The sequence below is a fragment of the Emys orbicularis genome, chromosome 2 (assembly GCF_028017835.1).
Source record: "Emys orbicularis isolate rEmyOrb1 chromosome 2, rEmyOrb1.hap1, whole genome shotgun sequence".
Classification (NCBI taxonomy): domain Eukaryota; kingdom Metazoa; phylum Chordata; order Testudines; family Emydidae; genus Emys; species Emys orbicularis.
The window spans coordinates 113,630-137,047 of NC_088684.1; the positions used below are offsets into that span (position 1 = coordinate 113,630).

Sequence of the window (23,418 nt, forward strand, 5' to 3'; positions counted from 1 at the left end):
TGGTTCCCAATCCTGCTGGAAAGGCATAACGAGTGGGGTTCCGCAGGGGTCTGTTTTGGGACCGGCTCTGTTCAATATCTTCATTAACGACTTAGATATTGGCATAGAAAGTACGCTTATTAAGTTTGCGGATGATACCAAACTGGGAGGGATTGCAACTGCTTTGGAGGACAGGGTCATAATTCAAAATGATCTGGACAAATTGGAGAAATGGTCTGAGTTAAACAGGATGAACTTTAACAAAGACAAATGCAAAGTGCTCCACTTAGGAAGAAAAAATCAGTTTCACACATACAGAATGGGAAGAGACTGTCTAGGAAGGAGTACGGCAGAAAGGGATCTAGGGGTTATAGTGGACCACAAGCTAAATATGAGTCAACAGTGTGATGCTGTTGCAAAAAAAGCAAACATGATTCTGGGATGTATTAACAGGTGTGTTGTGAGCAAGACACGAGAAGTCATTCTTCCGCTCTACTCTGCTCTGGTTAGGCCTCAGCTGGAGTATTGTGTCCAGTTCTGGGCACCGCATTTCAAGAAAGATGTGGAGAAATTGGAAAGGGTCCAGAGAAGAGCAACAAGAATGATTAAAGGTCTTGAGAACATGACCTATGAAGGAAGGCTGAAAGAATTGGGTTTGTTTAGTTTGGAAAAGAGAAGACTGAGAGGGGACAGGATAGCAGTTTTCAGGTATCTAAAAGGGTGTCATAAGGAGGAGGGAGAAAACTTGTTCACCTTAGCCTCTGAGGATAGAACAAGAAGCAATGGGCTTAAACTGCAGCAAGGGAGGTCTAGGTTGGACATTAGGAAAAAGTTCCTAACTGTCAGGGTGGTTAAACACTGGAATAAATTGCCTAGGGAGGTTGTGGAATCTCCATCTCTGGAGATATTTAAGAGTAGGTTAGATAAATGTCTATCAGGGATGGTCTAGACAGTATTTGGTCCTGCCATGCGGGCAGGGGACTGGACTCGATGACCTCTCGAGGTCCCTTCCAGTCCTAGAATCTATGAATCTATAAGTTAAGCACCAACATGGGCACAAGAATAAATGGATATAAACTGGCCATCAACAAGTTTAGGCTTGAAATTAGATGAAAGTTTTTAGCCATCAGAGGAGTGAAGTTCTGGAACAGCCTTCCAAGGAGAGATATGGGGGCAAAAACCTAACTGGCTTCAAGACAGCTTGATAAGATTATGGAGGGGATAGTATGATGAGCCTGCCTACAATGGTATGTAGCTGATCTGCAACTACTTGCAGCAAGTATCTCCAACAGCCGGAGCCCCCTCCTGCACCAAACTCCCTCCCAGAGCTCACACCCCTGACCCTCTCCTGCACCCCAATCCCCTGCACCAGCCAGAGCCCCCTCCTGCACCAAACTCCCTCCCAGAGCCTACACCCCTCACCTGTACCCTAACACTCTGCCCCAGGCTCAACCAATGCACACCCCACAGTTGAGAATGTTAGACTGATTTGTGACAATCCCTAAAGGATTTTGGATATATAAACCAAAAATGACACTAATAAAAGGTAAAATTCTTGAACTGTCCAGTGGATTCTATGAGATTAGGTGCAGTGTGACCATATGACCCCCTGCACCGAAACTCCCTCCCAGAGCTTGCACCCCTCACTCCTGCACCCCAACCCCCTGCTCTAGGCTCAGCCTGGATCCCCCTCCCATACTCTGAACCCCTTGGCCCCAGCCCAGAGCCTGCACCCCCTCCTGCTCCCCAACCCCCTACCCCAGCCCGGTGAAAGTGAGTGAGGGTGGGAAGAGCAAGTGACCGAGAGGGGGGGAATGGAGTGAGCAGGGTGGGGCCTTGGGGAAGGGGCGGAGCCTCAGGGAAGGGGGAGGGTAGACCCTGGGTTGATCTTAAATTCAAAAAGTGATCTTGTGCGTAAAAAGGTTGGAGACCACTGTCATAACAAAAGAACTAGGGGTCACCAAATGAAATTAATGGGCAGCAGGTTTTAAACAGACAAAAGGAAGTATTTCTTCACACAACACACAGTCAACCTGTGGAACTCCTTGCCAGAGGATGTTGTGAAGGCCAAGACTATAACAGGGTTCAAAAAAGAACTAGATATGTTCATGGAGGATAGGTCCATCAATGGCTATTAGCCGGGATGGGTAGGGATGGTGTCCCTAGCCTCTGTTTGCCAGAAGCTGGGAATGAGCGACAGGGAATGGATCACTTGATGTTTACCTGTTCTGTTCATTCCCTCTGGGGCACCTGGCAATTGGCCACTGTCGGAAGACAGGACACTGGGCTAGATGGACCTTTGGTCTGCCCCAGTATGGCTGTTCTTATGACTGGGACTGTTCAGCTTAGAAAAGAGATAACTGGGGGGGGGGGGGGGGGTTATGATAGAGGTCTATAAAATCATGAATGGTGTGGAGAAAGTGAAAGTGTTATTTATCCCTTCAAATGAAACACAAACCAGGGGTCACCAAATGAAATTAATAGGCAGCAGGTTTAAAAGAAGCATAAGGAAATACTGCTTTATACAATGCACAGTCAACCTATGGAATTCTGTGCCAGAGGATGTTGTGAAGGTCAAGACTATAACAGGGTTCAAAAAAGAACTAGATTAGTTCATGGAGGATAGGTCCATGAATTGCTATTAACCATGATGATCAGGGATGGAACCTCATGTTCTGGGTGTCCCTAAACCTCTGACTTCCAGAAGCGGGAACTGAATGACGGGATGGATCACTCAATAAAGTGCCCTGTTCTGTTCAGTCCCTCTGAAGTATGTGGCACCGGCCACTTTGGAAGACAAGCTACTGGGGTAGATAGACCATTCGTCTGACCGAATGTGGCCATCTTTATGTTCTTAATCATGTTTATAGGTTTTAAATCTAACCAGCGTCTTGTTCCTGCAGATGATTCTGGAAAGAAAGGCAAATAACCGTCAACAGAAACAAATCCAGAGAGAGAATCTTCAACCAAGTCCATCTCAGTTCAAACCATCTCTTCCAAACACCAGCTCTGTGCCTTATTCTACCATCAGGGATCAGAAAGAGCCAAGACCCACTCTTATGAAAAGCTCACATGTGCCTGCAGGGCCTACAATACTTGGTGAAGTTTCCAGCCAGAGAGAGGGTTTAGCAGGAACTCTCTGCCAGAGACCTAAAATCAACATGCTTTACAACCCCATAACGCACACCACTGTTCAGAGTACGTACCAACCTCCTGAATTAGAATGTGTTGCACATAATAGCTAAGGACAGGGAGAGAAGAGTAGGTAGTGGATTAAGGATGGAGATAGAAACAAGTGAAATTTACAGGAGCAACATGAGATGGTGACTGTAAAGGGGGAAGGGAAGTTGCACCAAGAAGACAGTGCATAGAGAATATCAAGACAAATGAATTTCCAATCGGGGTGTGTGTGTGTGTGTGTTAATTTTCCCTTCTGGGAATGATTTATACTGACACTTTTGTGGAGAAGTGCTGGGTGTTGAAATTCCATACTCAAATATTTAGAACACCAAATACTCATTCAAGAATCACAGACTTATCAGTAAAGACTCAGATGATAATTCTGTTGGCTGTTAAACAATTTCTTTCCTCCCCAAAATCCTTTTTTTCTACTATTTCCATTCTCAAATCACATACCAGTAGAATGGCCTGGTTGCAGTCAAAGCCCCATCAGTATAAGAGAAGGAACAGCTGGAAGGGCATTCTTTTTAGGGTTCCTAGGTCTTTGGAACTCCTTCCTTTGGGCTGTAACAGCCCATCTTTGTTAGCTTTCAGGGTATGACGCAAGGCCTGCCTTTTTACCATTGCTCATGAGGAGCTGGGTGTTGGGTAGACCTGGTAGTCGTGATAGAGGACTCTGGGGAGGATTGTGAACAGACCAATTAATTTTTGTCGCTGGGTTATTTGATTTGATCTGGGATAACTAATCGGTCTGTTAATATATTTTTTAAAGACTGGCAAGGGCACCTGGAACATTGAATGGGCACTCTTTTATTATAGTTTAGTAAAAGGTTAGTTACTGATTTTTTATTAAGGATATACAGAATTTTTCAGTACAAATTATCTTCTTACAAAAGAATTAAAAGAGGGTGACAAATACAAAATAAAAGGGAATACAGCAGAGTTAATTGAAGGCATTTCAAGCTAATGTTACATACATATTTAATAGATCTAAGCTATCATCACCAAACCAGAGCACAGTAATGATAGCCAGTGATTCCCGTAAGCCTGATTTATCTATTTGGGCTGGTCTACACGAACGCTGTAAGTCTAAGTTATGCTAGTTCAGTTACATAAGTTACGTCGACTTCAGTTACTTAACTTAGGTTGACTTACAGCAGTGTCTACACCCCACTATGTTGATGGGAGACACTCTCCTATCGACATAGCTTCCGCCTGTCGGGGAGGTGGAATACAGACAGACATTGACGGGAGAGTGCTCTGCCATCGACTTAGTGTATCTTCACCAGATCCGCTAAATCGACACCGCTGCACTGATCGCAGCAGTGCCAGTTTATCCAGTAGTGTAGACATGGCCTCAGACCCAACCTGCCAAAGCCTGTTACAGAAGAACAAACTATCTTCAGCCTAGCATGGAGGCCATATCTTATTAAAAACTTTAAAACAAAGAATCCCACCCTTCTTCTTCACGGAATGTCCCTGTGGGTGCTCCACTTTAGGTGAGTCTGCGCCCCAGCGCTTGTAGTTGGAGATTTTAAGTAGCAGTGCCTGGTTGGGTTGCACATACGCTGCCCCCATCTTGTGCTGCCTCTGGCGGTTAATAGCACTGTGCAACCAACCCCCCTCAGTTCCTTCTCTACCGCCCTCTGCTGGAGCTGAAGCACTTAGCAATGCCTCTGTTCTTTATCTTTCTCTAGTTTTAACTTTAGAATACTAGTTAGTTAACCAATAGTTAGTTAATAGTTTAGTTTACTTCCCCTCTTCCCTGTTTATTTTTTTCCTAATGTTTTTTTCTTATCTTAGGAATTTAATTTTCAGTTATTAGGATACCCTCCCTCATAGGAGAAATTCTACTTTGAGGGGCATGACCAGCTCTCTGGGTTTTAAATGTTGCCTCGCTTGCCGATCCTCAATCCTGGTGTCTGACAGGCACTTACAGGGTGTCCGCTGCCTTGGCGAGACACATATTCCTCAGAAGTGCTCCCACTGCCACAATTTGAAAGCCCATGCCAGGAAGGTGAGAGACATACAGATAAAACTTCTCATGATGGAGAAGTCCTTGTGCCCCACGTCCTATATAGGATCACAGACCCCTCCTGGACAACTGTCTCCCATGGCAGCATCTGACAGAGGTTTCCCTCCACCCTCTCAGGGGAAGGAGTCCTGTGCCAAAAAGGCAATGAAGAAGTGGGCTCTGACCTCCCCTCCTTGGGAATCCACCAAAAAGCAGCGTTCCCCGACTCGTCAGACCCCATCAGTGCCGACCGCACCAAGACCATCCAACTCTGAGGTAACAGGACCATCTGGTACCGTGCGTACCATGTGAGCCAAAGACCCTAAGTGGGCTGGCTTGGAAAGAGGCACTAAATGGAAACTTACAGTCCCTGCCTCAGTACCGCCGGTGCCACTCAAACATGCGGCATCGAGCAGCTCGGCAGTGCTACAGTCTATGGCATCACCTTCTGCCTCTACAGCGCATCGCGCATGACCCTCTGCACCAACAACTGCAGTAAAGGCATCAGTACTGCTGACAACACCTTCCTCAGTACCGATGCTCTTGGTACCACAGCAATTTCTCCACCACAAGGATCTTCTGATTGCCTCAGCACTGGAATCTCCACTCCTTGGTACTGACCTCACTCCAGCACACTCGGTACTGAATCAACTTACCACACCAGCCAGATCAGCTTCTTCTTTATCCAGTGGCGAGGATGATGATGATGAAGGGGAAATCCACTCCTCCCATCACTCCTCACCTGTCCACACAGCTACCAGACCAGGTCCACCAGAGCACTATGGGTACCACACAAGACTCAAGGCTGGTATAGACACCCATGCCATTTTCACTACAGTGGTCTTACTGGGACCCATGGACAGCATAATGCCAACACTACCCTAAGGTTCCCAGTCCACCTAGGACAAGGGCAAGGCATTCTGCTTCACCCTCTGTACCTGGATCCTCTGAACCTCCAGAAGAGGCAGTGAAGGAATTAGAGGACACTTGAGATCAGGAAGTTGCACCAACTGCCAATTTTTCATCCTCTTCCTCAGATGAAGCTATCATGCCTCCACCACCCTAATAGAGGATGACTTGAAATAGTTCCAGAAAATGTTTAAGAGGATTGCAGATTCAGAGGAGATACCGATGGAAGAAGTGGCGGAGTCCTAACATAAGTTGCTGGACATCCTTCAGACTTCAACCTCCTCCAAGATTGTCCTCCCAATAAATGAGGCTGTCATGGACCCAGTCAAGACCATCTGGCAAACCCCAGCAACAATTCCGCACACCTGCAAAAGGAGCGGATAAAAAATATTATGTCCCTTCCAACAGGATGGAATTCCTATTGTCACACCCCACATCAAACTCTGTAGTGGTCGAGGCCGAGAACAAGCGGGGCAGACAACACCATTCCAGATCCACCCCATATGACAGAGACTGGAAGAGGTTGGATCTTTTTGGGCGCAAAGCCTACTCTTCAGCGATTCTACAGTTTAGGATCGCAAACTATGAAGCAGTAATGGCCAAATACAACCACTCAAATTATTCAAATCTGTCTGACTTTTTTGTCCTCAGGCATTTGTTCAATAAAGAACAATTTAAAGCTTTTATATCTGAGGGTCAGCTCCTAGCTCACACAGCTTTACAAGCTTCACTGGACTGTGCAAACACGGTGGCACGTTTAATCACCATGGCTCCACTTCTCTGTTTTTCCCAAAGAGGTACAATCAACTGTCGAGGATCTCCCATTCGAAAGTCCTAAACTGTTTGCAGTCAAAACAGGTGAGTTCCTTCACACTTTGAAGGACTCTAGAGCAACTCTGAGATCCTTGGGCATATGCACACCTACACATACAAGAAAAAACAGGGGAAGTATTATTCGATGCAGAGATATAGATCTGTGCCTTATACACACTCTCAGAGGCAATATGACCTGCAAAGGCAGAGGCCTGCAAGACACAGACCACTCCCTTCCCAGCCTTCTGCGTTTCAACAACCTCCCTCAGGGGCCCAAGATAACTCCCACACTTACAAGTGCTGGAAGCATCCACAACCATCCATCCATCCGGAGACCATCTGACCCCATTCCTCCCAGCATGGCAGACCATCATGTCAGACAATTGAGTATTAGAGATCGAGACTGGCTATTCCATCCAATTTACCTTCATCCCCCCTACCCACCCTCCCTCCCTGTCCCTGTTAAGGGACCCTTCTCGCAAACATCTTATACACTGAGGCACAGTAGAACCAATATCAACAGAACACAGAGAGGATTTCTACTCCCACTATTTTTTAACCAAGAAAAAAAGTGGAGGATGGAGGCTCATTCTCAATTTAAGAAGACTCAAAAAATTTGTGAGAACCCAACGATTCAGGATGGTCACGTTAGCAATGATAATTCCAGCACTAGAAAGCGGAAAGTGGTTCTCAGCTCTCAACCTCCAGGATGCATATTTCCACATAACGATACATCCCTCACACAGGAGGTTTGTTCTGGGAATAGCTCATTTCCAGTACAAAGTACTCCCTTTCGGATTATCCACTGCCCCACGGTTATTCTCAAAAGTTGTGGCAGTGGTCCACCTCCACAGACAAGGGATCATAATATTCCCCTATCTGGACAATTGCTTACTCAAAGCATCAACTGGAGAAGAGGCACTGGAAGCTATCCAAAAGCTAGTAGCTCTCTTTACATATCTAGGTCTGCAAATAAATGAACAAAAATCACCACACACCTGTGTAGAGACTGGAGTTCATAGGGGCCTACCTCAAATCTCTAGAGGCTACAGCCTCACTGCCCCGACACAGTTTTATCACTCTACTCAATCTAATCACACAAAGCAAGCCAGCCCACAGACATTAGCCAGGACCTGCTTCCAACTGTTAGGCCACATGTCAGCGATGACATTTGTCATCAAATACATCAGACTGCACATGCGATGCCTGCAAGGCTGGCTCAGGACAGTGTATATTCCACACAGACATAGCATAAACAAATGTCTTACAATGCCAGCCAAAGTAAAATACTCTCTACATTAGTGAATTCAACCAATCGACATTTGCACAGGAGTCCCCTTCATACAGGCCCTTCCATCAATGATAATCACAACAGACGCTTCTCTGCTTGGTTGTGGGGCACACGTGCACAACCACATGATCCAAGGCCATTGGTCCCCATGAGAATCAACACTACACATAAACCTGCTAGAGCTGCAGGCAGTCCGCAGTGCATGCTCACACTTCCTACCCGCAATCAGGGACAAGGCCATAATGGTTCTGACAGACAACATCACTTGTATGTTTTATATAAACTGACAAGGAGGGGCACAGTCACACTCCCTCTGCACAAAAGCCAGGCTACTATGGACTTGATGCATCAGCCATGACATCAACATCTCAGCCTCCTACCTACCAGGATGCCAAAACACCACTGCAGATGCCCTGAGCAGAAAATTCTCCTAGGACCAAGAGTGGGAAATGAACACCAAAGTATTACAAAGCATATTCAGACATTATAGGCCTATTTGCGACAACCCAAAATGCCAAGTGCCCACACTTCTGCTTAAGAGCTGCTTTCCTCCTCCAATGGGATGCACCTCTAATGCCTTTCCCCCAACCCCTCTTCTATCCAGAGTCATACACAAGATCAGAACCAACAACTCCAGAGTCATCTTGATAGCTCTCATGTGGCCCAGGCAAACATGGTTTCCTTACCACACGAGGATGGCTGTGTGCCCACCACGCACTCTTCTCCTTCTACCACATCTCCTGTCTTAGGATGCAGGCTAGATCCATCACCCAAACCTGGCAAGACTCCACCTGAAGGCATGGCTACTCCACGGTTACGAGACAATGAAATGATCTGTTCTGAGGTGGTAAGGGACATTCTTTTAAACAGCAAAAGATGTACTACTCGAAATACCTACTTGCACAAATGGAAGACGTTCCATACATGGTGCCAGAATAGACAAATTATGGTGACTTCCTCTTCTTTACCAATAGTACTGGACTATATACTGGAACTTAAGAAATTAGGTCTCTCCATTAGCTTGATCAGAGTACATCTCACGTCAATCACAGCATTCCACCACAAAGTGGATGAGTTCTCAATCTTTGCTCACCCAATTACTAAACACTTTCTCAAGGGTTTTTGTTCCTTTCTCTTCCCATCCCTTTGCTTCTTCCACCTTTGCTCTTTCCTTCCCTGTAGGAGAGAAGGTATGAGATGCACCTCTTTCCCCTCCCTCCCCCGCTTACTATCTTCTCTTCTGTTTCTCTATGAGGTTCTTTTTTGTTGTCCATTTCATCCTTTCTAACCTGGCTCTAACTTTACCATCTGTGTTTCATCCTTCATTCTTCTCACTCTAATTCTCCCTCCTTTCTCTGTATCACGTTGTGACTGGTGTCCTAGTGGGGAGCTAGCTATGGTCACTCAATTAGGGTGCACTGCAAAAAAATGGGGCAGACAAACCCCAAAAAGCTGGTGGATATTCCAATACTTAGATTTACCAAGCCAGCATAAAACAGCTTCTTTATTACCTTACTGGTTACTCAGAAATCCAAACAACACAGTTCCCTTAAAGTGATCCAGCCTCAGGCCTCCATCCAGGTATCCACGTCAAATATGATGAAAATTTCTGTAAATCTTATTTCATCATATAAAAGAAAAGGTTCTACCAATCCCAAAGGATCAGACACATTACCTCCCAGATTATTGAATATTCCAGATCTTACCAAAATACATGCTACAGCCAATTTTTATTAACTAAACTAAAATGTATTAAAAAACAAGAGAATATGGTTAAAAGATCAATATACATACAGACATGAGTTCAATTCTTAAGATTCAGATTCATAGCAGAGATGGTGAGCTTTGTAGTTGAAAAGAGTTTTCAGAAATAGTTCCTAGGTTATAGTCCAATGTCCAAATCTCATATTCAGGGTGTACCAGCATAACTGGGACCTCAGTCTTGCAACTCAAATTTCCCCGATGAAGCCTAAGCAGATACGAGATGAACAGAATCAGGACCCAAGGATCTTTTATACAATTTCATGTCTTTTGACAAGTTGGCGTTCAGAAGGTAATTAGCATGACTTTGAAGGAGGTCCATCACTGGGTACTTAGCTATAGAATTAACATAAGGCAATTTGCATGTTCCGCCACCATTCACAGATTATTTGCTATACATTTCAAAGAGAGATGAATACAGAGCTATCCCATGTTTACAATTCATTTAAATGATAGGATATTCTTTTGACCTCTGAATTATCAGAATACAGCAGAGACAGGGACTGTTGATTACATGACCCTACTCATACATATGTAAAAACATAAACATTATCTCCCCACATGTCTTTTGAGGGTTATTTATTTTGCAGGATGTTTAACCCTTTCTAGCCATGCTTCACACACATGTTCTTTCTTCCTGCAGATAGTCTGGGTTCTGTTGTAATGGCCAGGAACCATTCAGCACCGCTCCCTCAGCATCAGAGAACTTCCTCCATCAATAGGAAACATGGGAGACAGATCACATGGATGAATATGAATGCTCAACCACCTGCAACGAGCATACAGAATCCCTATAATGTGAGTAGCATCACACAGGACCAGTCTTACTGTTCGCAGGGATCCAAGTTGCTGTGGGGGAAAATGAGTTTTTACTTGCCTTCCACTCTGGTGCAATTTCCAAGGGGAAGTCAGGTTGGACTGTGATTTGCTCAGTTAGAAGGGCTGAAAGCAGTCAGTGGGCTTCTTGTGACTGAGGTAAGTACTGCAATTCCATTGGACATATGGAGAGTCTGTGGGAACTGTTTCTCAGATGACAGTCTGCACAGTGTGGTGTGGCAAGGCACCTTCTCAGTCTCACCAGCCTCCGCTGCTTTTAGCCTTGATGAGACAGGCTTGGGTAAAACAGGCCCTCTTGGTTGCACAGGGGAAGTCCGTTCCTTCTCACCACCAGTCTTTTGGGCTTGTTTTTCTCCCTTATGGGAGGGAGTGCAGCCTCCCCTCCTGGTGAGGCTTGCTGCTCCTAACCTACTGGCAGCATGACTCCTTCTCTTTCTCCCCCTCTTCTCCCAACAGGGGAGGGTTTAAAAAGGTCTCAGGCAGCCCTTAGTTGGAATCAGCTGTTCCTAATTGACCTCAGGTAACTCCCTCTCAGCTGATCCTAATTGATTCTCTAGTAACCCCTTCTCAGTTGATAAGGAGGAGGGCCTTTTAACCTTCTGGGACTGTTTTCTACCCCCTGCTTGCAGCTGTCTGTCCTGAGTTTATCACAGTGGGTAATAATCCCACTGTGTCCACACAGAAGATTGATGTTTCCTTTATCAGGGACATTGAAGAGAAGGCTGGCTATAGAGTTTTTGCTAGCATAAGTAAGAACTGAATGCCCCACAAAGGATTTTCCATCCCTAAGATCCAGTGTTTTTACAGCAGGTTTTGAAGCAGTGACTAATAGTGACTTCACAAAGATTAGATGTGAAGTAACAGCTGTTCTTCTAGTGTCCATGAGCGTATTCCTCTTGAGAAGGAGGAGAATAGTGAATAGACACCTTTAGAAGGCAGCTTTGTGATTTTCCGTCCTTTTGTGCATGTAGAGTCCAGCTGGTGACTAAAATGATCTGCCACAAGTTAGGCAGAGGTGATGTTTCTTCTTCGAGTGCTGTCCCTGTGGGTGCTCCACTCCAGGTGATGTGCGTCCTGGTGCCGTTGATCGGAGATCTTCGGTAGCAGTGCATGGTCAGGATGCACGCACCCAGCTGTTGTCTCATGGCGTTGTTAGGGTCTGTCTGTGCACACACGTCCCACACCCCCTCCGTTCCTTCTCAACTGTCCTCGGCTGAAGATGGGACATGGGGCAGTGCTGAACCTCTTTCCCTGGTCACTGAAGGAAACAAGAAGAAATAGCTAGCTAGAAATATCCCAGTTCTTTCCCTTCCTTTAGACTAGTTATTCATTGTTCGTTAGTTTAAAAAACAAGCAAAAAAAAAAACGAAACTTTTTTTCTCTCAAGTTCGTCTCCCACTGAGACTTCCGCCCCAGGCAGTCATATGCTGGGGTCCCCTGGATTCAAACAAATGCGGCTCCTGCAATGAGTCTATGCCTCAGTCTGATGGACACTCACTGTCAGTGAAGTGTCTAGATGAGACACACGTCCCCGCAAAGTGCAATGGACTGAAAGCCAGGGCTCACTGTGACAGAGACCTGCGGCTGAAAATGCTTCTTATAGAGAAATCCCTGCAGCCACCAGTGGAGACGGGCCCAAGTAAACACTCGCCCTCACTCTCCCCTACCAGATTGGAACCGACCAGGAACGCAGCTTCACCCTCTCATTTGACTTAACCTCCCATATCCCAGAGGACAGAAGATCAGATTTTAAATCAGTCGTCGAAGGTCAACTGGTGTCTAGGATGACGCTACAAGCATCCCTGGACATGGCCGACACAGCAGCCCGTACTACCGCAAACGCAGTAGTGATGCACAGATCTTCCTGGCTGTCTTCATCTGGCATCCCTAAAGACCTGCAAACCAAAGTGGAGGACCTTCCCTTTGATAAGGATAAACTTTTTTCCAAAAAAACTGATGAAGTCCTTTACACCATGAAAGACCCCAGGGCCACTCCGTACACACTGGGATATACCCTTCCCTCCCCAGGAGGCAACGGTATCAATCTTATCAGATGCCCAGCGCTCAACAATATCACCGGCCCCAGTCGAGATCGTATGATAATGGGAGGAACCTCAACAGACCTCCCAGGCACAGACAAAACCAAGCGCAACTAACTACATCCCACACATCGGGAAACAAACAACAATTTTTAAGCCTTGGTCGGGGGTCTGTGCGACCATCCCTTGGCATCACCGCTTACTTGCCCATTTGGCCACTGCCTCCAGTTTTTCCACCATGTCTGGCAACTGGTAACACAGGACCACTAGATCCTGGAAATAGTACAATCGGGCTACTCCATCCCTTTCATTTCATGCCCACCCACCCTTCCCCGTCCCTCTTCAGGGACCCCTATCACGAGCAACTACGTCAAGCAGAGGTGACTCATCTTCTACAGCTAGGTGCAGTGGACCCTGTACTGGCACAACATTGGGGGAAAGGGTTTTACTCTCACTATTTCCTGACCCAGAAGAAAGGCAGAGGATGGTGACCTACGAGGACTGAACAAATTCGTACGCGTATAAAAATTCAAGATGGTCACATTGGGCACAATAATACCCGTGCTGGAACAAGGGGTTCTCAGCCCTCAACCTACAGGATGCCTATTTTCATATATCTATTCACCCAGCACACTGCGATTCACAGTAGGACATGACCACTTCCAATACAGAGTGCTACCGTTCGGACTCTCCACAGCACCGAGAGTGTTCTCTGGTGTGATAGAGAGAGAGAGAGACTCACAGTAGTGGTGGCCCACCTACACAAACACAGAATTATACTTTTCCCCTACCTAGACAACTGCCTCATCAAAGGCCGATCATACGAAAAGACATTAGAGGCCACTCATTTTACAATCTCCCTTTTCCACAGTCCAGGCCTGCAAATAAACTTCCAAAAATCCACCCTGATACCCACATAGCAAATTGAGTTCATCAGGGCGCATCTGGACTCAATTTTGACCAGAGCCTCACTTCCACACACCAGATTCCTCACTGTCACACACCTCATACACATGTTATCCATTTGCCCCAGAGTGGAGGCAAGAACATGCCTGCAGCTTCTTGGTCACACGGCAGCCACCACCTTCGTGGTCAAATATGCCAGACTACATATGAGGTGCCTTCAGGGTTAGCTCAGCTCCATATACAAACCCAGCAGGCACAGCCTCCACATGATGCTAACTCCTCCAGCAAAGGTATTAGTCTCCCTACAATAGTGGACAAAAACAGGAAACATGCACAGGTGTCCCCTTCCATCAAAATTCCCCTGTGCTCATGCTCACAACAGCTGCTTCCCTGATAGGCTGGGGAGCACACCTGGGAGATCACACATCACAAGGCAGATGGTCCCTGTCAGAGACGCATCTACACATAAACCTTCTAGAGCTCAGAGCAGTCAGATATGCTTGCCTCCACTTTCTCCCAATCATAAGGAACAAATCTATTTGAGTCTTGACAGACAATATAGCATGCGTGTTCTACATCAACAGACGGGGGAGGGGGGAGCGCAATCGCACTCCCTGTGCACAGAAGCCATCCAACTATGGAATTGGTGCATACAACATAGCATAGAGATCACTGCTTCCTACCTATCTGAGTGTCAGAACGCTACCACTGACATACTCAGCAGACACTTCTCACAAGAACACGAATGGGAATTACACCCCACGATACTGCGACAGCTCTTCTCCCACTGGGGCACCCCATCTTTAGATCTGTTTGCCACAACACAAAACTGCAAATTCCATCTATTCTGCTCCAGGGCGGGACTTGGGACCACGTCCCTCAAAGACGCGTCCCTTATTCCGTGGAACAAGACACTCGTACGCTTTCCCACCAGCCCCACTGATACACAGAGTCTTGCGCAAGATCAAAGAGGACAAGGCCAGGGTCATACTTATTGCCCCAGCCTGACAGACAAGGTATCCTTACCTGCTGCACATGTCCATCTGCCTTCCAAGAATTCTTCCCAACAGACCGGATCTGCTCTCCCAGGGCAACGGTCAGATTCTCCATCCACAACTGCAGAAGCTCCATCTGACGGCTTGGTTCCTTCATGGTTCCAAATCCACGAACTAGCTTGTTCGGAGCAGGTCCAACATGTCCTCCTGCACAGTAGATGAGACTCCACTCGTAAGAGTTACCTGCAAAAGTGGAAACGGTTCTCCATATGGTGCTCCAACAGAAACTTGCCACCCCAACAGTGCACCTCTCCCTGATATCTTGGACTACCTCTTACAACTAAAAAAAGACGGACTATCGCTCAGTTCTATCAGAGTACACCTCGCGGCAGTTAATACCTTCCATGACACGCTGGACGGGTTTTCAGTTTTCACCCACCCCACCATAAAATGCTTCCTCACAGGCCTTCAAAACCTTTACCCTGAGATTCACCTACCCACAGCTACCTGGAATCTGAACCTAGTTCTCCGAGGTCTCATGAAACCTCCCTTTGAACCACTGGCTACCTCCTCCATACTACATATGTCCATGAAAGTAGCTTTCTTAGTCTCCATAACGTCGGCAAGAAGGGTAGGGGAAATAAACGCGCTAATGGCCTACCCTCCCTACACAATTTTCTTTAAAGACAAGGTTACAATGCGACTCCATCCCAAATTTCTTCCCAAGGTGGCGTCCACCTTCCATCTCAATCAGCCAATACACCTACCTGCATTCTACCCCAAACCTCATAAGAACCCACAGGAAGTGGCATTACATACTCTTGATGTCTAGGGTGACCAGCTAGCAAGTGTGAAAAATCGGGACAGAGGTTGGGGGGTAATAGGCACCCATGTAAGAAAAGCCCCAAATATCGGGACTGTCCCTATAAAATCGGGACATCTGGTCACACTTTTGATGTCAGATGTGCAATTGCCTTTTATTTGGACAGAACTAAGGCATTCCGTAAATCTCCTAGACTATTCGTGTCCACTACCGAACGATTGAAGGGTGCTGCTATTTCCAAGCAATGAGTCTCCAAGTTGATATCTGAATGCATTTAGTCCTGCTATCAGACCCAGATTACTCAACCCCCCGAGGGCATCAAAACACACTCTACCAGAGCGATGTCAACATCCGTTGCATTCCTGCAAAATGTACCTATTACCGACATATGCAAGGCGGCCACATGGGCATCAGACCACATGTTTGCCAAACATTATGCTATCACACAGGACACTACAGCAGACACCATAGTAGGCCACACAGTACTGTCTACTGTTATCAGTGACGCAACTCCAAAGTCCCACCAACCATAGTGGGTACTGCTTCACATTCACCTGGAGTGCAACACCCATAGGGACAGCACTCGAAGAAGAAGAGAAGGTTACTCGCCTTGGAGTAACTGAGGTTCTTTGAGATGTGTGCCCCTGTGGGTTCTCCACTACCCACCCTCCTCCCTTCTACTTTGGCGTATGAATCAGACAACTCTACAGTAGAGATGGAACTGAGGGGGTGCAGGACACACGTGCACAGTCAGACCCTAACAATGCCCCGAGACAACAGCTGGGCGCGTGCGTCCCAACTAGGCACTGCTACCACAGATCTCCGATCAACGGCACCAGGGTGCACCATCACCTGGAGTAGAGCACCCACAGGGACACACATCTCGAAGAACCTCAGTTACTACAAGGTGAGTAACCTTCTCTTCTGCTGGTGAATTAGATACCAAGTGCTAGTTAACACAATGTGTGTTTGGTGCATATATATGTCCAACACCTCTGCATGTGCTCATTGTCAAAAGTAGAAGAGAGTTTGAACAGAAGCAACATAGTTTCTGAAGGGTTAACCCCTGCATATTCCCTTGCACTGGTACAGAAATGGTTAGCCGCCCTGAGAAAGAAATGTAAATGGAGGTGATCACCCCAGATGTGAAAACCACAGATGTACTCTCTTAAAAAATCCTGCCTGGCAAGAAATTCCACTTGTTTCGTGATGATAGCAAGAGAAGAGCTTCTTTTTCAGAATACTGATCCTCTTCTCCCAGTCCCAGGGGCTGCTAGACAGTGCTGCTCAGCCCTGTCACTGATATCTTTCTTCTCCAGGATCAGCAAGTGCCAAAAGATCCTGACTCTCAAGGTCAGTCCGTATCCAACCAGAGATCGTTTTCACTATCCAGTCAGGCACAGGAAGCTGCTATCCACAATCACCTGACCAGGAAGGACTCTCCCATGATGGTTGGGGTGACAGCAGCCAGTACCAGACTAGTGAGTATAGGCATTTGCCTTTCACCATTTCAAGTGGCTGATTGGTGCTGCACAATGTACCTATAGCTGTACGCCTTTCCCTTCAAACTCAGGCTCAATCCTGCTCTCAGTTTTGTGATCATAGTCTATGACTCTTCATATCTTGTTTGATCCCCACTGTCTTCTCCATGTTGTGAGCTCAGCCTGCACCCCTTCTCCTTTACAACCTTCTCTCCTTCACCTTCTGGACAGTTCTGCCCTATGCCCCTTCTCCTCCACACTCTGGGATTTGCCCTACTCGTTCTTTGCATAGCCAGAATCTGTCCCACTCCCCAGACCATTCCATTTCCCAAACCCCTTGTTTCTGAATGAAGAGTTGATTTAGGATGCCTGAGCTGTCTTCGCTCTTCTTTCTTACACAGAATCCAAGGAACCCACAGTTTCCCAGCAGGGATGCGCACCCTCTTCTGAAGTCCAGTAAAAAGATGTTTCAGGTCACAGCAAATATGGGAGCTGCTGGAGATCCCAAGGCATCGATGGGCAGTTACTCCCAGTCCTATGGGACCATCTGTAAATCTGCACTCCAGAATCTTCCAATATCAAATTCCTGCCAACAGGCACCAGCATTGAATACGCACCAGCACTGACCAAGTGGAGTACAGCCTAATCCACCCATCCACAGGCCCTGTAGGGAACAAACAGCTGGGATACAACCCCACTCCCAGGCATTTGGCAGGACCCCAAATGCTAGAGAAGTACTGTCTGCACTCACCATATGGGGCACAGTGCCACTTTCTCTGAGCAAGATAGCAAGAATGGTCTGGCATTCTGATCCATTTAACTTCTCAAGCCTGTGCAAAGACACAAGGTAGGCAGGGGACACAGCATCATTTGTTTCCATACAACGCTGTAGGCACAGTTTATCTTTACATACTATTCCTCATATTCAGTATCACGGATAGCTACAGAAAGCTGCTTTATTCTGCTACTGGCTTGTGTTGTTAGATATATCCAGGCTGATTTGTCCATCTCTATTGGCCTCAATCTGTTTGTGTTCACTGAATCCAAACTTTGGAGAGGAGCAGGTAACTAAGAATAGACCATTCTCTGAAGCTCAGGAAGACTAAATTTACCATGGATATCTTGAACTCCCTTCACTTTATGTTCCCAGTAATTCCCATACCCTTTTGGGGTACAAAAACGGTTACTAACGTTCTCTCACTCCAATAAAGTAGTTCCCTTTCTTTATGTATTTTTCTCTAGTGTATTTAATACTATAACTATCATGTGTGGATATACTCTTGTATGTATTGTAATAATAAACTGCTTATATTTCACTGAGGGAAGTACCTTCCTTTCACAGCATGTTGTCCGCTGTGTAGGAGTGAATGAGAGAGAATCACTGGGGAAGTGCTTCTTTGTCTAATGGCCTGATACTGATTATACATTCACTTGTCTCTCCCAGAATGCAGCAGTCCATGAGATGCCTTTGCTGAATCATCATAAAGTCGTTATGGAGCGACAGTAGCCCTATCATAGTTAAGGCTAAAGCTATGATAGGCTGACTGGCCTGTAGTTCCCCGGATCCTCCTCCTTCCCTTTTTTAAAGATGGGCACTACATTAGCCTTTTTCCAGTCATCCGGGACCTCCCCAGATCACCATGAGTTTTCAAAGATAATGGCCAGTGGCTCTGCAATCACATCCGCCAACTCCTTTAGCACCCTCGGATACAGCGCATCCAGCCCCATGGACTTGTGCTCGTCCAGTTTTTCTAAATAGTCCCGAACCACTTCTTTCTCCATAGAGGGCTGGTCACCTCCTCCCCATACTGTGCTGCCCAGTGCAGCAGTCTGGGAGCTGACCTTGTCTGTGAAGACAGAGGCAAAAAAAGTATTGAGTACATTAGCTTTTTCCACATCACCTGTCACTAGATTGCCTCCCCTATTCAGTAAGGGTCCCACACTTTCCCTGACCTATTTCTCATTGCTAACATACCTGAAGAAACCCTTCTTGTTACCCTTCACATCTCTTGCTAGCTGCAACTCCAATTGTGCTTTGGCCTTCCTGATTACACCCCTGCATGCCTGAGCAATATTTTTATACTCCTCCCTGGTCATTTGTCCAATCTTCCACTTCTTGTAAGCTTCTTTTTTGCGTTTAAGATCAGCAAGGATTTCACTGTTAAGCCAAGCTGGTCGCCTGCCATATTTACTATTCTTTCTACACATTGGGATGTTTTTTTCCTGCAACCTCAATAAGGATTCTTTAAAATACAGCCAGCTCTCCTGGACTCCTTTCCCCCTCATGTTATTCTCCCAGGGGATCCTGCCCATCAGTTCCCTGAGGGAGTCAAAGTCTGCTTTTCTGAAGACCAGGGTCCGTATTCTGCTGCTCTCCTCTCTTCCTTGTGTCAGGATCCTGAACTCAACCATCTCATGGTCACTGCCTCCCAGGTTCCCATCCACTTTTGCTTCCCCTACTAATTCTTCCCGGTTTGTGAGCAGCAGGTCTAGAAGAGCTCTACCCCTAGTTGGTTCCTCCAGCACTTGCACCAGGAAATTGTCGCCTACACTTTCCAAAAACTTCCTGGATTGTCTGTGCACCGCTGTATTGCTCTCCCAGCAGATATCAGGGTGATTAAAGTCTCCCATGAGAACCAGGGCCTGCGATCTAGTAACTTCTGCTAGTTGCCGGAAGAAAGCCTCGTCCACCTCATCCCCCTGGTCTGGTGGTCTATAGCAGACTCCCACCACGACATCACCCTTGTTGCTTAATCCAGAGACTCTCAGGTTTTTCTGCAGTTTCATACCGGAGCTCTGAGCAGTCATACTCCTCTCTTACATACAATGCAACTCCCCCACCTTTTCTGCCATGCCTGTCCTTCCTGAACAGTTTATATCCATCCATGACAGTACTCCAGTCATGTGAGTTATCCCACCAAGTCTCTGTTATTCCAATCACATCATAGTTCCTTGACTGTGCCAGGACTTCCAGTTCTCCCTGCTTGTTTCCCAGGCTTCTTGCATTTGTGTATAGGCACTTAAGATAACTCGCTGATCGTCCCGCTTTCTCAGTCTGAGACAGGAGTCCTCACCTCTTGCACTCTCCTGCTCGTGCTTCCTCCCGGTATCCCATTTCCCCACTTACCTCAGGGCTTTGGTCTCCTTCCCCCGGTGAACCTAGTTTAAAGCCCTCCTCACTAGGTTAGCCAGCCTGCTTGCGAAGATGCTCTTCCCTCTCTTCGTTAGGTGGAGCCCGTCTCTGCCTAGCACTCCTCCTTCTTGGAACACCATCCCATGGTCGAAAAATCCAAAGCCTTCTCTCCGACACCACCTGTGTAGCCATTCGTTGACTTCCACAATTCAACGGTCTCTACCCAGGCCTTTTCCCTGCACAGGGAGGATGGACGAGAATACCATTTGCGCCTCAAACTCCTTTATCCTTCTTCCCAGAGCCACGTAGTCTGCAGTGACCCGCTCAAGGTCATTCTTGGCAGTATCATTGGTGCCCACGTGGAGAAGCAGGAAGGGGTAGCGATCCGAGGGATTGATGAGTCTCGGCAGTCTCTCCATCACATCGTGAATCCTAGCTCCTGGCAAGCAGCAGACCTCTCAGTTTTCTCGGTTGGGGCGGCAGATAGATGACTCAGTCCCCCTGAGGAGGGAGTCCCCGACCACCACCACCTGCCTCCATATGAGAATATATGTGCATTTCGACAGGAAGTACCAAGAAGTAATAATAACAACAACAACAACAATAATAATACAAGTGTGTGTTGGGGGGGAGTGTGTGTATTAGGGGAGTGAGAGAGAGACAAAGTGTTTGCGTGTGTTCGAGAGAGAGACAGTGTGTTCGGGGAGTATGAGACTGTGTATATGTGTGCGAGACAAAGGGTGTGTGTTGGGGGAGTATGAAAGACAGCACGCTGTCACTTTAAGTACAGCACTCACTAGTCTGAAGGCTTGTTCAGACAGCAGCAGCAGCCAGCAACTCCCACTCCTAACCTAGAAGCAGCAGCAGCAGATTCCTGTTCCCCCACCCCGGTTCAGCAGAGACTGGGTACACAGGCAGGGGGACACCCTGACAGCCCCACCCCTCCCGTTCTGCACAGCGGACAGCAGGTTCCCGGGAGCAGCTTGGCCAGAGGCAACTCCAAAGCAGAGGGCAGACAGCTGCAGACAGCAGCAGAGCAGCAGGCAAAGAAGGAGTACTCTGCTTCAGAGGCATCCCCCACTTTGAACAGCACCCCTGGGAAGTCACTCAGCCTGCCCACCCCCTAAGGCTGGCCCTGTTTTCTTTCCTTTTAGATATTGGAATCTTTTACTGGGAATAAATTCCCTGCTTTTGATAGTACTTCCAGTAATGTTAAAATATGTTCAAATCTTTTTTTTGGTGGAAAAGAAAAATAGGTGTAGTTCAAAGGCCCTTTGAAAGAGAGAGAGAGCTAGCTTCTGTAATCATTTGGACTTCTTTGGGTGTCCCTGAGGACTGTAAACAGGATGCCGTTCTCATGGTAACAGCCATGGCCCTGGAATGGGCTGCTGTGTCAGAGGAGACATGGGCTGGTTGGAGTAACGTTCTGGCTACCAATTGTTCCTCTGAAATGACAGATTTTAAGTCAACTCTTATTTCCGGGGGGCGGGGAGGTGGGGGGGCTTTTCACTGAAGGGTGATACTACCTAACCTGTGGCAGAGTCATATTTAGCGAGAACATAAGAACAGCCATACTGGGTCAGACCAAAGGTCCATCTAGCCCAGTATCCTGTCTTCCAACAGTGGCCAATTGCCAGGTGCCCCAGAGGGAATGAGCAGAACACATAATCATCAAGCCATCCATCCCCTGTCACCTATTCCCAGCTTCTGGCAAACAGAGGCTAGGGACACCATCCCTGCCCATCCTGGCTAATAGCCATCGATGGACCTATCCTCCATGAACTTATCTAGTTCTTTTTTGAATCCTGTTATAGTCTTGGCCTTCACAACATCCGCTGGATGGATGTTCCGCAAGGAGATCCACAGTTTGACTGTGTGTTGTGTGAAAAAAATACTTCCTTTTGTTTGTTTTAAACCTGCTGCCTATTAATTTCATTTGGTGACCCCCTAGTTCTTGTGTTATGAGAAGGAGTAAATAACACTTCCTTATTTACTTTCTCCACACCAGTCCTGATTTTATAGCCCTCTATCATATTCCCCCCTTAGTCATCTCTTTTCCAAGCTGAAAAGGCCCAGTCTTACTAATCTTTCCTCATATGGCAGCCGTTCCATACCCCTAATCATTTTTGTTGCCCTTTTCTGAACCTTTTCCAATTCCAATATATGTTTTTTGAGATGTGGTGACCACATCTGCACACAGTATTCAAGATGTGGGCGTATCATGGATTTATATAGAGGCAATATATTTTCTGTCTTATTATCTATCCCTTTCTTAATGATTCCCAACATTCTGTTCACTTTTTTGACTGCCGCTGTACATTGAGTGGATGTTTTCAGAGAACTATCCCCAATGACTCCAAGATCTCTTTCTTGAGTGGTAACAGCTGATTTAGACCCCATCATTTTATATGTATAGTTGGGATTATGTTTTCCAATGTGCATTACTTTGCATTTATCAACATTGAATTTCATCTGCCATTTTGTTGCCCAGTCACACAGTTTTGAGAGAGACTTTTGTAGTTCTTCACGGTCTGGCTGGGACTTAACTATCTTGAGTAGTTTTGTATCATCTGCAAATTTTGCTACCTCACTGTTTATTCCTTTTTCCAGATCATTTATGAATATGTTGAATAGGACTGGTCCCAGTACAGACCCCTGGGGGACACCACTATTTACCACTCTCCATTCTGAAAACTGACCATTTATTCCTACCCCTTGTTTTTCCTATCTTTTAACCAGTTACCAATCCATGAGAGGACCTTCCCTCTTATCCCATGACAGCTTAAGAGCCTTTGGTAAGGGACCTTCTCAAAGGCTTTCTGAAAGTCTAAGTACACTATTTCCACTGGATCCCCCTTTTCCACATGCTTGTTGACTCCCCTCAAAGAATTCTAGTAGATTGGTGAGGCATGATTTCCCTTAACAAAAACCATGTTGACTTTTCCCCAACAAATTATGGGTCTGACAATTTTGTTCTTTACTATAGTTTCAACCAGTTTGCCCAGTACTGAAGTCAGGCTTACCAGCCTATAATTGTCAGGATCACCTCTGGAGCCTTTATTAAAAATTGGCATCACATTAGCTATCCTCCATTCATCTGGTACAGAAGCTGATTTAAATGATAGGTTACAGACTACAGTTAGTAGTTCTGCAATTTCACATTTGAGTTCCTTTAGAACTCTCGGGTGAATACTATCTGGTCCTGGTGACTTATTACTGTTTAGTTGATCAATTTGTTCCAAAAGCTCCTCTAATGA

The 23,418-nt window shown here is 46.4% G+C and overlaps 1 protein-coding gene across 1 annotated transcript in view; it reads left to right on the forward strand.

Moving 5' to 3' along the window:
- Positions 1 to 17,654, forward strand: part of MAPK15 (mitogen-activated protein kinase 15) — a 77,907-nt gene extending 60,253 nt beyond the window's left edge. The window contains exons 11-14 of the mRNA XM_065399794.1: positions 2,883 to 3,177; positions 10,591 to 10,745; positions 16,867 to 17,028; positions 17,430 to 17,654. Coding sequence (XP_065255866.1) covers positions 2,883 to 3,177; positions 10,591 to 10,745; positions 16,867 to 17,028; positions 17,430 to 17,654 — 837 coding nt within the window. The remainder of the gene's footprint in view (positions 1 to 2,882; positions 3,178 to 10,590; positions 10,746 to 16,866; positions 17,029 to 17,429) is intronic.
- The last annotated feature ends 5,764 nt before the right edge of the window (positions 17,655 to 23,418 follow it).